General features: G+C 38.6%; 1 protein-coding gene across 4 annotated transcripts in view; it reads left to right on the forward strand.

The window, feature by feature from the left end:
- LOC129702130 (H(+)/Cl(-) exchange transporter 5-like) overlaps positions 1-14085 on the forward strand; it is a 64917-nt gene that overhangs the window by 41475 nt on the left and 9357 nt on the right. For all 4 annotated transcript variants that reach the window (XM_055643726.1, XM_055643725.1, XM_055643727.1 and 1 more), the window contains 5 exons: positions 2682-2869; positions 3698-3820; positions 6224-6430; positions 9640-9720; positions 11107-11652. In XM_055643726.1, the coding sequence (XP_055499701.1) occupies positions 2682-2869; positions 3698-3820; positions 6224-6430; positions 9640-9720; positions 11107-11652 (1145 nt within the window). The remainder of the gene's footprint in view (positions 1-2681; positions 2870-3697; positions 3821-6223; positions 6431-9639; positions 9721-11106; positions 11653-14085) is intronic.

A 14085-nucleotide genomic window follows, 5' to 3' on the forward strand; every position in this document is an offset into this window, starting at 1 on the left:
GATGGGGACTGGATCACTAGTTCTAATTAAAAGACAATTAGTTTAAAGCATCAACTGTTAGTTGGTGGATAAGTTATCTATCCTACTGATGCAAAATAATGAAAGTAATGTAAAAATATCGATACATCCAGAGCATTTAAATTATGATGTAAATTGACATGTGTAAAATTCACTTCCCTTGCATTGATAATCACTGAGCTTCCATTTTGAGCTGCTCACGATGCAGTAGTGTTCATACTCACCATTGCAATACGAATGCTTTAGAGTAGCACAATAAAAGGATCATAAGATTCACCATTCTCTATCTTATTAATTTGCAATTATTTTCATATCATTAAATGAAGCTAAATTCCAGATTCCCAAACCACCTGCTAATTCCAAAGTCTCCTAGCACCCTTTAAAAAGCTGCCTCAATATTACTATTTTATATAAACCTGCAAACACTTCAAGCAATTATCAGTTAGAATTATAACTAAAGAATGAATATATGAATGAAGTAATGTTGGAGAGTTTGCCTTGATACATCAACATTTTGTTAATTTATTTCTATCTTTATTTCGATGAACATTATTGATAACTTTTACAAATGCCTTAATTGTTCTGTATCCACCTCTACAATATCTCAGTTTGACTGAAATTCTCTTAACCTCCATTACAAACTCATCTCTTATATATCTTAGAAATCGTCTCATTATTAATCTACCTGCAGGAAGCCCTTTTATTTATTTTTATCCATTTTTCTCTTTTAGCCATTTACATTTTTTTTCTAAACATTGTATGTACTTCTGAATGTTTATGTTACTTTCCCTATAAAAATGACATTGTTTAAAATGTAATTTAAAACTTGTTTCTCCATTTATCAGTAAAATGTTAGCCTTTAAAATACTTGGAGGCCCAAGATATTGCAGATACTGAAATTTTGAGCAAAAGAACATACTGCTGGAGGAAGTCAGAGGGTCAGGCAGCTCCTGTGGAGGGAAATTGGCAGAATGTTTTGGGGGTCGGGTCCCTTATTCAGACTGACGGAGTAGAAGGGAGATAGCTGATAGAAAGAGGTGAGAGGGATGAGTGGGCCAATAGATGGATCCAGGTAAGGAGAGAAGAATTTGTAGATGTCAGGTGCGGAGCTAAACTTGATTACGGTACCAAGGCTGAAGGTGATCAGTAGATAGGACAAAAGGGTGCAAATAGTGGAATTGGATAAGAGTAGGGAATGAAATGTAGAACTGGAGGGTCGGTGAGTTTGCAGAAAACGGGTGGAGGTTGGTGATGAGAAAAAAAAAATGGGGGACGCGGAGTAGGAAGGGGTGGGTGACAAGCAGTGTACGAGCTGCGGGGGAAGGAACTTAGTGACAGGTTAGAGAGTAGAAACAAAGGTGTGCATGTATATGAGGGGTGTGGGGGGCATGCTGGGTAGGTGAGAAGATTGGGATGGACATAATTTCCTGATATTAGAGAATTCAATATTCGTGCTGTTGGATTGTAGGTTACTAAAACAGAATATGAGGTTTCTGCACGGCCTCACTCTGGCTGTGGAGGAAGCTGAGGCCAGACAGGAATTAATGTTGCCAGCAACCAGGAGCTCGAGCAGGCCCAGTGGACAGAGCACAGGTGATCGGCCAAGAGATTGTTAGTCAATGTAGAGGAAGCTATGTCAAGAGCACCAAATACAATTGACTTCACCAAATACTTGCACTCTTTCTGCCAACGCCAGCTGAAACTCCTGATTGTTAGTCACTTCGTTTTCCCTTTCCATTCCCCTCCCTACCTCTCAGTTCTCTGCCTCCTCCATTGGCAGATTGAGGCCACATGCAAACAAGAAGCACACCACCTTTTATTCCATTTGGGTGGCCAACTATCCAGTGTCATGGACATTGAATTCTCTTGTTTCAGGTAAACCACCTGCACTGTCCTCATCTAGCCATCTATCTCCCCTACCCCGTGAGCACTTTTTTCTACTAGCACCACCACTGTCGCACTGTTCCTACCCCCTCTCTATCTTCATATCACTCACCCCTCACTACTACAACCCCTAGTTTTCTTCAACCTTTCCATTCCCTTGTGACCACCATCACGCCCCCCAATTCCACATTTCACTTACATTTCTGATCAGATTCTACCATTTGCACCCTTTTGGCTTCTCCACTTATCATCTCCGGCCTCAGTTACTATCTCCATCCTTATTTCCACCACCTGACTCAACTGCCAATCATTCCCTCCTAACCTGAATTAACCCTTCCTTCTTGAATCCACCTGAATTCAGCTCTTGCCCCACCCCTTCTCCTCTTACTACCAGCAATATCCTCTCTACTCATCATTCTACTGTAGGGTACCGACCCAAAACAACATCTGTCCATTTCCCTCCACCGATGCTGCCTGACCCACTGAGTTCCTCCAGCAGTTGTGTATTTTTACCCCTTAAATGCTTAATTTCTCAGTAGCGTATTCTGGACATGCTTCATTTGATGATTAGATATTTCAATTGCTGAAGCATGATTTTTTTTTCTTCTCATTTTTGATCCATTAAATTAAAAAAAAATCCATTTAATGCTTTTCCAGTCAAATATGGTTTTCTTTCAAACTAAATTCTGAGAAACTGTATGGTGGAGGGAAGAGACTGATGAAAGAGCTAATATTAGCAGTTTCCTTAAAAGTAATCGTGTCCTCCGTTATCTTACCAGGTACCATTGCCGGTTTGATCGATATGACTTCCAACTGGATGACAGATCTAAAAGAAGGGGTCTGCCTAGTAGGATTCTGGTATAATCATGAACACTGTTGTTGGACATCTGATGAGATCACTTTTGAACAGCGAGATAAATGCCCAGAGTGGAAGACATGGTCTGAACTGTTCGTTAACCAGTCTAATGTAATTCGATATTTACTTACTTTTTTTTACTGTTATCATCCTTTGACTGTTATCCAAAGATTATTTCACCATCTAAGTTTGAGTATTTTTTTAATTTCTTTCAAAATGCCTTTAATAAATGCTCAAAGTTTCTTGGTGGTTATTGAGGAACTAGGCTAGTGGTTGGTTTTAATAATCTCTCTCCTGGGGACTAAAAGGTGATTTGGTTATCAAACTTTCTGAAACAGCCACTGTTTCTACACACAAAGACAATGCTTACAGTATTACAAATGAATGGGCAATGAAAACTAAAATAGTGTTTCTGGAGCTTACAAGTAACCCTAGTTGGCAGTGTTGTATCATAATAGAGTTGGGTCAACTCATTCTCTCAAAATTAATTCCCTAATAGACCACCTTGAGATCAAACTTTAACTCTTCATAATGTCTAGCCTCTACGTTATAAGTGATACCTGGGTGAAATAAATTATAATAATTGAAATATAATATAGAAACATTTTCTGATTGGTTAATTGGCAGTAACCAAATGTCCCATTATCCTAATAAATCTGCATGATCTTTGGGTGAATGCCAAGGAGGTTGTAATAATCAAAAATATGATGCGGCTTTTTAATTGAATGTGAATGGAAAACATCATAATTGACAAACAAATACTCCTTATTGTAATATGATTAGTGTTTATATTTTCACTTAATGAAAAGGTTATGGAAATATGTTAAATTTGATCATCATTTCTGACACTGTACTGATTTTGACATTAAATTTTTGATGATCCTGTTGAACAAATGCATGAAAAATGTAGTATTACTTACATTAATGTGTCTGTTCTAGGGGGCTGGTGCCTATATATTAAACTACTTCTTGTACGTCAGTTGGGCCCTAGCTTTCGCTTTCCTGGCTGTGTCCTTGGTGCGAGTCTTTGCACCTTATGCCTGTGGTTCTGGAATTCCAGAGGTACGTGTGAGAAGTTGACTTTCAAGAAAAAAATGTGACCTTTACCACAGTTATACAGCTCACAACTAAAATGCGTATTTAACATCATGATGTAGTTTGTCGCCCCCTTGTGAATTTCATGTGTTCTTCAACTACACTATTTGATAGAGTGACCAACCCTCTTTGAAATGCCAACACTTCCTCTGTTATTCTTTGTTTAGCTAGTTATACTTATTGATTCTTTTATTTCAGGGGAAAATAAAATCCCAAGATATCTTTACAGTTGGAGAGAGCTAGATCTCTCAATTAATGGGAAATTTGATAAAATATGAGTGTTCAATGCTAAGTGCTTACCTCATTTAAAATGTAGGGCATGTGCATTGGTTTATAATCTTTTACCATAAAAAGTAATAAACTGGTGATGTAGTCAGACAGCTTAATGCACATTGCAGCAATAAAAAAAGTTATTGATGGATGACAGAGGAAATTATAGTATCAACCTACTTAATACAAGAGAACACAAAATGATATGTTGACTTAGAGAATCTATTGAACCTTCTATCACAGAAACCATGCTGTCAGCTCACCATATCGACCATCAAATACCCATCTATACAAATCCCATTTGCCCAATTTTGATCCCTAGTCTTCTTTGCCATGCTGAATCAAGTCCTTGTCTAAATACATCTTAAATGTTGCAAGAATCCTCGTCTCCATCACTGATTCAAGCAGTGGACTCCAGATGAAATCATTATCTGGCTGGAAATATTCTTCCTCAAACCCCCTCTAAATTTCTTGTCCCTCACTAAACTTATGTCCTCTCATTTTAAGCATCTCTGCAATGGATAATATTTTCTTATTTTCACCCTATCAATGCCCCTCATACTTTGGCATACTTCTATCATGTCTACCATCGGCCATCTCTGCTCCAAGGAACACAAATCCAGCCTATCGGTTCTATCCTCCTAATTGAAATGTTCATCATAGGCAACATCCTGGTGAATTTCCTCTGCCTCCAATGCAGTTATATCCTTCCTGTAGTGTGGTGACCAGGACTGCGTACAGTAATCTAGCTGGGGCATAGGCAGTGGTTTTATAAAATTATTACATTATGTGTCCCAGCTAATGAAGGCAATTAAAGTTTTTCCTTCTTCACCACCATATATACGTGTCGGTCCCTCTGCTCCTCAAGACCCCCTAAGGCTGTAGTCTTCATTATGCATGTCTTTTCTTTATGATTCCTTCCAAAATACTTAAAATAAGCATTTTGTAGCCTTAAATTCCATCTGAAATTGGTCTATTCATCTTCCTAACTGATCAACGTCTCCCTAAAACCCTAAGACTATTCTCCTCATTGTCAACAGCGACACTAAGTTTTGTGCCATCTGTAAACTTGCTGATAGTACCTCCTTTGTTCATGTCAAGATCATTAATGGATATACCAAACAATAAACTTCCAACATTGATTCCTGTCATACACACTGGTTACCGGCTTCCAACAATCCTCCACCATCATTCTATGTCTCCAGATATTAAGCTAATTTGGGTGCATTTTGCTAACTTGCCTTGGATTTCATGGGCTCTTGTCTTTTGGGCCAGATACCATGCAGGATCTTGTCAAAGACCTTAATGAAATACACATGGACTGCATCAACAACATTACCCTCATCAATACACTTTGTTACCTGTTCAAAAAGTTCAGTCATTTGGTCAAATGGGATCTTCTCCCTAACAGAGCCACGTTGAACATTCTTGATCGTTTCCTTTCTTTCCAAGTTTTCCTCTCCCTCCATTTTTTTTCCAATAACATGCATACCTCTCATGTTAGTCATTGCACTGTAATACCAGGCTTATCCCTGCTGCCCCCCCCCCCCCCTACCCCCTTCAGTAAAGATACCATATCTGCGGTGTGGATTTCTTAAGGTGTTTGACAAGATCCTCCATTACAGGCCAGTAATTAGCTGTTGGTTAGAAAACCAAGAATCAGCCAGTGAGAAACTAAAACATGAAATGAACTTGCTGCATGCTGTTCATTAATTTCAACTAGCAGAAATTATGGAGGCCAGCTATCTAGCAGAATTTCTTTTCTAAAGGAATCTTTGTGTCTCAAAGCCTGTGACAGCAAGCTTTGCAGGGTTTACTCCTGGACAGAATATGGAGCCACAACATTTATCTGTTAGTAAGGTATCGAATAGTGTAACTGCTGATTGAATCGGTCCACTATTGAAAAGCAACAGACAATGCATTTAACTGTTTTGGGAAATGCTTCTCTGCACCGTTTATGAATTATTTAACACGTATCATTGAGGCCAGAACTTTTCACTGTACCCTGTCCAGTACATGTGACAATAATAAACTAAAGCTGAATCCTTTTGTATTTAAATTTTTAATAATGAATGCAATTATTCTGTAATTTGCTTTCAGATTAAAACCATATTAAGTGGTTTTATCATTAGAGGCTACCTAGGAAAGTGGACCTTGATTATTAAAACTATAACGCTGGTTTTGGCTGTGTCGTCAGGCCTCAGCCTTGGGAAAGAAGGTCCTCTTGTACATGTGGCCTGCTGCTGTGGCAATATTGTCTGTCATCTCTTTACGAAATATCGGAAAAATGAAGCCAAGAGGAGAGAGGTAAGCAGATTTTGTTTGTAATTGGAATTATTTCAGCAATGTTGTTCTAGTTTTCATCATTGCTGCCATAACATGAACCATAAAATGGTAACAATGACAGAGAAGTGATTTATAAACAAAACAAGTTGAAAGAAATTTAGTGGAAAAGGGGATGTGGTGAGCCAGTGGATGAAGAGGCCACAAAGGGATTTGAATGTGAGGCTGTGAGTTCCACTCATTCAGGAGCAGTGGGGGCAATTTAAGTCAACGCAATAAGAATGATTACTTAATGACAGGTGTTTCGGGGCAGAAAATGGACAATAAGTTCAAATTAGCTGGAGATTCTTTAGGATTGAAGCAAATTAGAAGATTGTTGGAAAAATTCACTGGCGAATTAAAAAGCAGTGGCAAGCCCTTGCACATACTTGCACAAAACAATGAAAATAGTTGATACGAGTTGGATAAAATTTTACTTTTCAAAGAAAATCAAAAAGAAATGTGCATGGTATGAACATTAATAAAATAGGCCCATCTTGAGATAAATAAATATAATCTCAGAGGACTCGGTCGTAAGCCATGTGATGAATGGTCATTAAGTTTGTTTTTCTCTCTTTATATCTGCCTGACCTGCTGAGTTTTGTTGCCATTTTGTCATTTTATTTAATATTTACGGCATCTTCAATTTTGTTCACCTTTTGAGTACATTACGTCGGAGATATACATTAAATAAAACCTGTTATGTTATATTTACCGGATTTTAAATCACATTTTATGAATGTTAAGGACAGTGAAAAAGGAGCCAAGAAACGCTCTCCCAAAGAGCTTCCATTAATCTCCCTGTTGTGCTCTTTACCAATAGCCCTATAATTTTCTCCTTTTGTGATTCAATCCCTTTTTGATTGCTGTTATCAAATCTGTTTTACCATGATTGCAGACAACGCATTCTAAATAATAACAGTTCACTGAATAAGGTTTGCTCATAGGCTTTTACTGATTTGTCTTTAATATGTGTCTTTTGCTGCTTGATTGTCATATTAAGGAAAATGCTTTCTTCCCATCGATCCTGACAACCCTGCTCATAATTTTGAAAACTTTAAGTTTACCTTCTCTGTTCAATAGAGAACAACCTTAGCATCTGTAGCATCTCCAGATTATTGATGCATTTTGTCTACTGTACCATTCTAGTAAGTAGGCTGTGAATTCTGCCAAAATTATGACATTCTTTATCATCTACTTGTTAGAATAGATTACAGTGCTATAGTTAAGAGCCATTGTTTCCCTGAACTTAGAGTATAAATCCATTGTCTTTGAATTGAATGGCATGATTTAACGCCAAGGATCCCATATCATTTTTTTTATCAACCAACTTCTCAATTTGTTCCGCACTTCAAAAGATAAGTGTATATTAGTTTCTGTTTGAGCACCCCTTTGTTCTTGCAGAATTAATTCTTATTGCCTTCTTCCGTAATAGATTGTTTATCACTTCATGAAATGTCGTCAACTGGGCGTTTCCCCATTTCACACCTACAGCAACCCAAAGTCTGCTGCTATTCTCCTCACTCTTTGCTATGTTGCTAAGTTTTGTGTCATTGAATCATTTCAAAATTTTGTTCTGTACTTTCGAGGCCTGGTCACTAATATTTGTTAATAAAGAGCACATGTCTAACATGCCCCGTTAGGTGTGTGTGTGTGTGTGTGTGTATATATAGCAAGTCAGCTTGTGCAGAAAGAAATAGAGTTAATCCTGCAGGTTAATGACATTTTATCAGACTTAAGAAAAGTTTAAAATGAAATCCGATTCAGCATAGCAAAGGTAGAGATGAGGTGTTGCATTTTGGGATGTCGAACAAGGGCAGGACCTACACAGTAAATGGTAGGCCTCTGAGTAGTATTTTAGAGCAGAGTGATCTCAGCGTACAGGTGCATGGTTCCTTGAATGTCGAGTCGCAGGTGGAATAGGTGGTCAAAAAGGCTTTTGCCACTTTGGAGTTCATCAGTCAGAGCATTTAGTATAGAAGTTTTGAGGTCATGTTGCAGTTGTATAAGACGTTGGCGAGACCGCATTTGGAATATTGTGTTCAGTTTTGGGCACTATGTTATAGGAAAGGCATTGCCAAGCTTGAAAAGGTTCAGAAAAGATTTGCAAGGATGTTGCTGGGACTAGAGGGTGTGAGCTATAGGGAGGGGTGGAGTAGGCTGGGTCTCTATTCCATGGAGCGCAGGTGGATGAGGGGTGATCTTATAGAGGTCCACAAAATCATGAGAGGAATAGATCAGGTAGATGAAAGAAGTCTCTTGCCCAGAGTAGGGGAATTGAGGACCAGAGGACATAGGTTCATGGTGGACATAGGTGAAGGGGAAAAGATTTAATAGGAATCTGAGGGGTGACTTTTTCACAAAAAGGGTGGTGGGAGTATGGAACAAGCTGCCAAAAGAGGTAGTTGAGGCTGGGACTATCCCATTGTTTAAGAAACAGTTAGATAGGTGCATGAATAGAACATGTTTGGAAGGATATGGACCAAGCGCAGGTAAGTGGGACTAGTGTGGCTGGGACATTGTTGGCCGGTGTGGGCAAGTTGGGCCGAAGGGCCAGTTTCCACAATGTATCATTCTTTGACTCTATGAGATAGGGAAAGAATAAAAGATGTGATGTGATAAAAAGAGTAGATGTGTGATATTGTGGAAACCAGGAGAGATTGAATGTTGAAGGAGAGTGGTAAAGGTATGTCCTGAGGAGGGATATGTAGGAGAATTCTGAAATGACTAAAGAAGTAGTGAATGACAGAAATGTAAGTTACAAAACTAGAATGACTAATTTGATTATCTGGAATTGTACAATGAAGTGTAGAGTTTTGTAAGCTGCAATGTGCCACTGGAGGTAGCCAAACTGCTGTAGCCTAAATATATGTTAAGTTTAATTAGGATTGTGTACAAAATCAATGACAAAGAATGAGATGGCCGTAAAATGACAAGAGAATCAGAAACCCCAGATCTCCAGTTACAGTTGCTTTTCATAAATCAGCTATTAGCTCCTACTATCTGCTGTCTTTTTGGCAGCCAATTTTGTACCAACTCGGTCACAACTCTTTTCACTTCAATTAAAACATCAACCATGCAACAAATCAAATGGCTTTTCATACCCCAATATATACATCTGCATTTATGAGAATGAGTGTGTTCCATTTTTTCTGTGAGTTCACACTGTTAACATGTTAAACTTTGTTTTCAAGGTACTATCAGCAGCTGCAGCAGCAGGTGTCTCTGTAGCCTTTGGTGCCCCCATTGGAGGAGTTTTATTTAGCCTTGAAGAGGTAGGAGATTTTGTTAGACCATCATTGTAATTATTGGGTCATAATAATCTTTCGTTAATAAAGAACCTGTAACAGTCAGGCAAAGTAGATTTGTACCACAATTAGGGCATAATTCAACAGTGTAATGGACAATAGACAATAGGTGCAGGAGTAGGCCATTCGGCCCTTCGAGCCAGCACCGCCATTCAATGTGATGATCATGGCTGATCATCCACAATCAGTACCCCATTCCTGCCTTCTCCCCATATCCCCTGACACAGCAGTCTTTAAGAGCCCTATCTAGCTCTTGAAAGTATCCAGAGAACCGACCTCCACTGCCCTCTGAGGCAGATAATTCCACAGCCTCATAACTCACTGTGGAAAAAGTGTTTCCTCATCTCCGTTCTAAATTTCTTACCACTTATTCTTAAACTGTGGCCCCTGGTTCTGGACTTCCCCCAATATCGGGAACATGATTCCTGCCTCTAGCGTGTCCAAACCCTTAATATTCTTATATGTTTCAATAAGATCCCCTCTCATCCTTCTAAATTCCAGAGTATACCAGCCACTCCATTCTCGCAGCATATGACAATCCCGCCATCCCGGGAATTAACCTTGTGAACCTACGCTGCACTCCCTCAGCATACAGCATGGAAACAGACCCTTTGGCCCAACTAATTCATGCCAACCAAGATGCCCCATCTAAGTTTGTCCCATTTGCCTGCATTTGGCTCTTGATCCTCTAAGTCTTTCCTATCCATGTACCTATCCAATAGTCTTTTAAAAGTTGTTATTCTTCCTGCCCCAACTACTTCCCACATGCCATCACTGTGTGATTAAGTTGCTGCTCAGGTTCCTATTAACCCTTCCATCTTAAACCTATGCCCTCTCGTTCTTGATATTCCCATAGGACAAAGACTCTGAGTATTCCCCTCGTGATTTTTTTGTACATCCATAAGATCACCCCATGGCTTTCTGTGCTCTAAACAATGAAGTCCTAACCTGCCCAGTCCCTCCTTACAGTCCATAGCTTTGAATCATGGCAATATTCTTGAAAATCTTCTCTGCACCCTTTCCAGCTTAATGGCTTCTTTCCTATTGCAGGGTAGCGAAAACTGAACATTCAAAGTGCGGCCTCACAACATCTTGTATAACTTTATAGAACACCGATCACCATACAAATCTGTCCACTAAACATATTCATCGTCACAAAGTTTTGTGTCTTTCTTATTGCTGCAAAACAACCAAAATAAACCACAGGGGTTGCTGGACCACAGAATATTGGACTAGAGACTTCCATTCTGTACTCGTAGTTGTGCATCATAGAGTAGTTATTACAGAATATTTTAATATGTGCCAATGAAATAATCCCTCCCCCCTTTGACATTGTTTATTTTTTTTTTCTAGGTCAGCTATTACTTCCCTCTCAAGACTTTATGGAGGTCATTTTTTGCTGCACTGGTCGCAGCCTTCACATTACGTTCAATAAATCCATTTCGTAATAGCGGCCTTGTGCTATTCTTTGTCGAATTCCACAGACCCTGGCATTTGTTGGAATTAATTCCATTCATACTTTTGGGAATCTTCGGAGGACTGTGGGGAGCTTTTTTTATACGTGCAAATATTGCCTGGTGCAAAAGGCGCAAGACCACTGTGTTAGGGAGGTATCCCGTTCTCGAGGTCCTTATTGTGACGGCCATCACAGGTATCATAGCTTTTCCGAATAACTTCACTAGAATGAGTACCAGTGGGCTCATTTCAGAACTATTCAATGACTGTGGACTACTGGACTCTTCACCACTCTGTGACTATGTTAATGAAGCCAACAGCACAAAAACAATTGATAACCTGCCAGATCGTGCAGCAGGTAAAGGTGTCTATGCAACAATATGGCAGCTGGCTCTAGCTCTGCTGTTTAAAATCTTCATCACAATATTCACATTTGGTATAAAGGTACGGGAAACATTTTTGCAATGTTCTTAAGATACTGAGGAAGTAATGGCACTTAAATTATTTTTTTCCTGTGTTTTGAAAATGCATCATTGTGTACAACAGCATGTACAGAATATCATGAAGGCTGGAACGTGTTTTGATTATTGCATCCAGTGAATGCACTGCTTCAGTGTGAATTGCTGTTTATTCCATTACTGGACAAATTTTTCCATGACCCAATTTTGCTACGACCCGACAGAGCTGTATCAGTACAATTTGGGAAGAAGTTACAAGGCAGCAATCCAAAGCAGCTCCACTGGATATTCCTTCTCTCTCTCCCCAAAGCCATTTTCCAATTTATGGGTGTTCAGTAAACCGAGATAAGCCAATTGAACAATCGAGTGGCCCAACTCTATTTCTGGAATGAGATATTAAATCAAGGCCATTTTCAATGCTTGCTAGATATTGAAGATCACATGGTACTATTTGACATCGAGAAGGGGAGCTTTCCTGGTGTCTATTCCAATATTAGCCCGCAAAGACCACCTCTGTGATATTGTCGTTAATGTTGCATGCAGAACCCCTCTGTTATAAATTATAGTTTATAATTTTGCATGCAGAACCCCTCTGTTATAAGTTGGGCACACAATTGGAAATCCCTTCAATCATTGATGCCCACTGGGTCAGTGTTCTTCACTGTACCTAGTGCTTCCTGAAACCTGTTGTCTATGTTTGACCTAGGGTGGGATAAGGTTATCAAAACTCATAGAGCAGCATGTAATATTACTACTAATGTAAAATAATACAAAGAACTTAACAGGATATTAGATTGACCAAAAGATTGCATGGTATAGGATTATATCAAAATGTTACAATCATAGTAAAGTACCATTCAACCCTGTAGCTTTTGTACTCAAAATCTTACACAGGTCTTCTAACAAACTAATTTCAACTCCTATTAACTTTAAATCTGATTTGGATGTTATTCGGCCTGGTGTTGACGTGGCTCGTAATGGGTCGATCAGACCTAGGTTTATTTTCAAACCACTACATTGGGCTTATAATAAAAGGGAATGACGCCCATGGCAATTATGTGATGCAGACCCATACTTTTATGATTGTCAATTGTATGCTCAGTTTATTCCTTATAAATCATGAACCCCAAATGCAGTTGGTCTTATATCTTCAATTTTTACTGAAAGATTATTGTAGTGGGGGAGAATGCTGAGCTCATCTGTGCCTGAAGTACCAATCATAAAGACATTCATTAGATAGTCAGACTGTGGACAAAACAAACAATGTAAATTGTGTCATTGAGGTAGTTGAGGCCAGTTCATTGGCTATATTTAATTAGCTTAGATGAGTTAGATGTGGCCCTTGTGGCTAAAGGGATCAGGGGGTATGGAGAGAAGGCAGGTACAGGATACTGAGTTGGATGGTCAGCCATGATCATCCAGGAGTAGGCCGAATGGCCTAATCCTGCACCTAATATCTATGTTTCTATGTCTTTGATTAAAACTTGTTTGTGATTGAAAAGGACTTTTCTTTCCAGCTTTCTTTTTCCATGTTCAACACGTTTTCTTAAAAATAGTTATTTTAAAAAGTTTCCATGATCTCTCGTAGTGTGCTGGATAAAACTTTGATTATTTTTCCCGTGCTGTCGATCAATCAGGAGTTCAGTGCACATCATTTTGAAGGCTGTGTCTGAAGCTCATATTTTAGTCTTATTAAAATCTGCTGTTTTGTCTTTGAGTGTTCTGGAATGACTATGCCACCCTTTTTTCTCATCTTCCAGCACCACTCTTCATACAAATCATCTGAAGCCAATTTGAGTGCATTTAATTTTTTGTAGCATGATTTGTATTCTTTTGGGCTCTGTGTTTTCGCAGATGTAATATTGTGAAGGGTGATTTGCTCCATAGCTTTTAAAATCTTGCTCTAACTAAATTAAGTGTGTTCATTCGCAGTATTTGAGTATTTGAGATAGGTGGTCAAAATAGGACGCGAGTTTGCAAATTAAGGTGATATGATCATATATGATCAATGTATTGTCACGAACAAAGGAGATCAAATTAAATAGAAGCAATTATTGCGTGTTAAATTAATGGAAAGGCTATTTACTGAGAATGTAATTTACATATTCAGCTGAGACATACAAAGATAATAAATAAATTATTCCTATTTCAAAAGCCTTTTTCCCATCTGGAAATCAGCTTCTGTATTTAATATATTCCCATTTATAATGTATTTATAAATGCAATACAGTTAATTTATATTTCATGAATTGAGCTTTCCATGCATTGAATCCATTAAGAACAGTAGTAGCGTGGTGGATAGAAAAAAGCAAAGATAATTAAGTGATTTTAGGTTGTAAAAGGAAAAGACCACCGTTAAAATACATTGCAAGCTTCACTGGTGCTATCAATACTTCTATTTGCTTTGATTTGATGGAAA

The sequence above is a fragment of the Leucoraja erinacea genome, chromosome 12 (genome assembly GCF_028641065.1).
Source record: "Leucoraja erinacea ecotype New England chromosome 12, Leri_hhj_1, whole genome shotgun sequence".
In the NCBI taxonomy this organism is placed as follows: Eukaryota; Metazoa; Chordata; class Chondrichthyes; order Rajiformes; family Rajidae; genus Leucoraja; species Leucoraja erinaceus.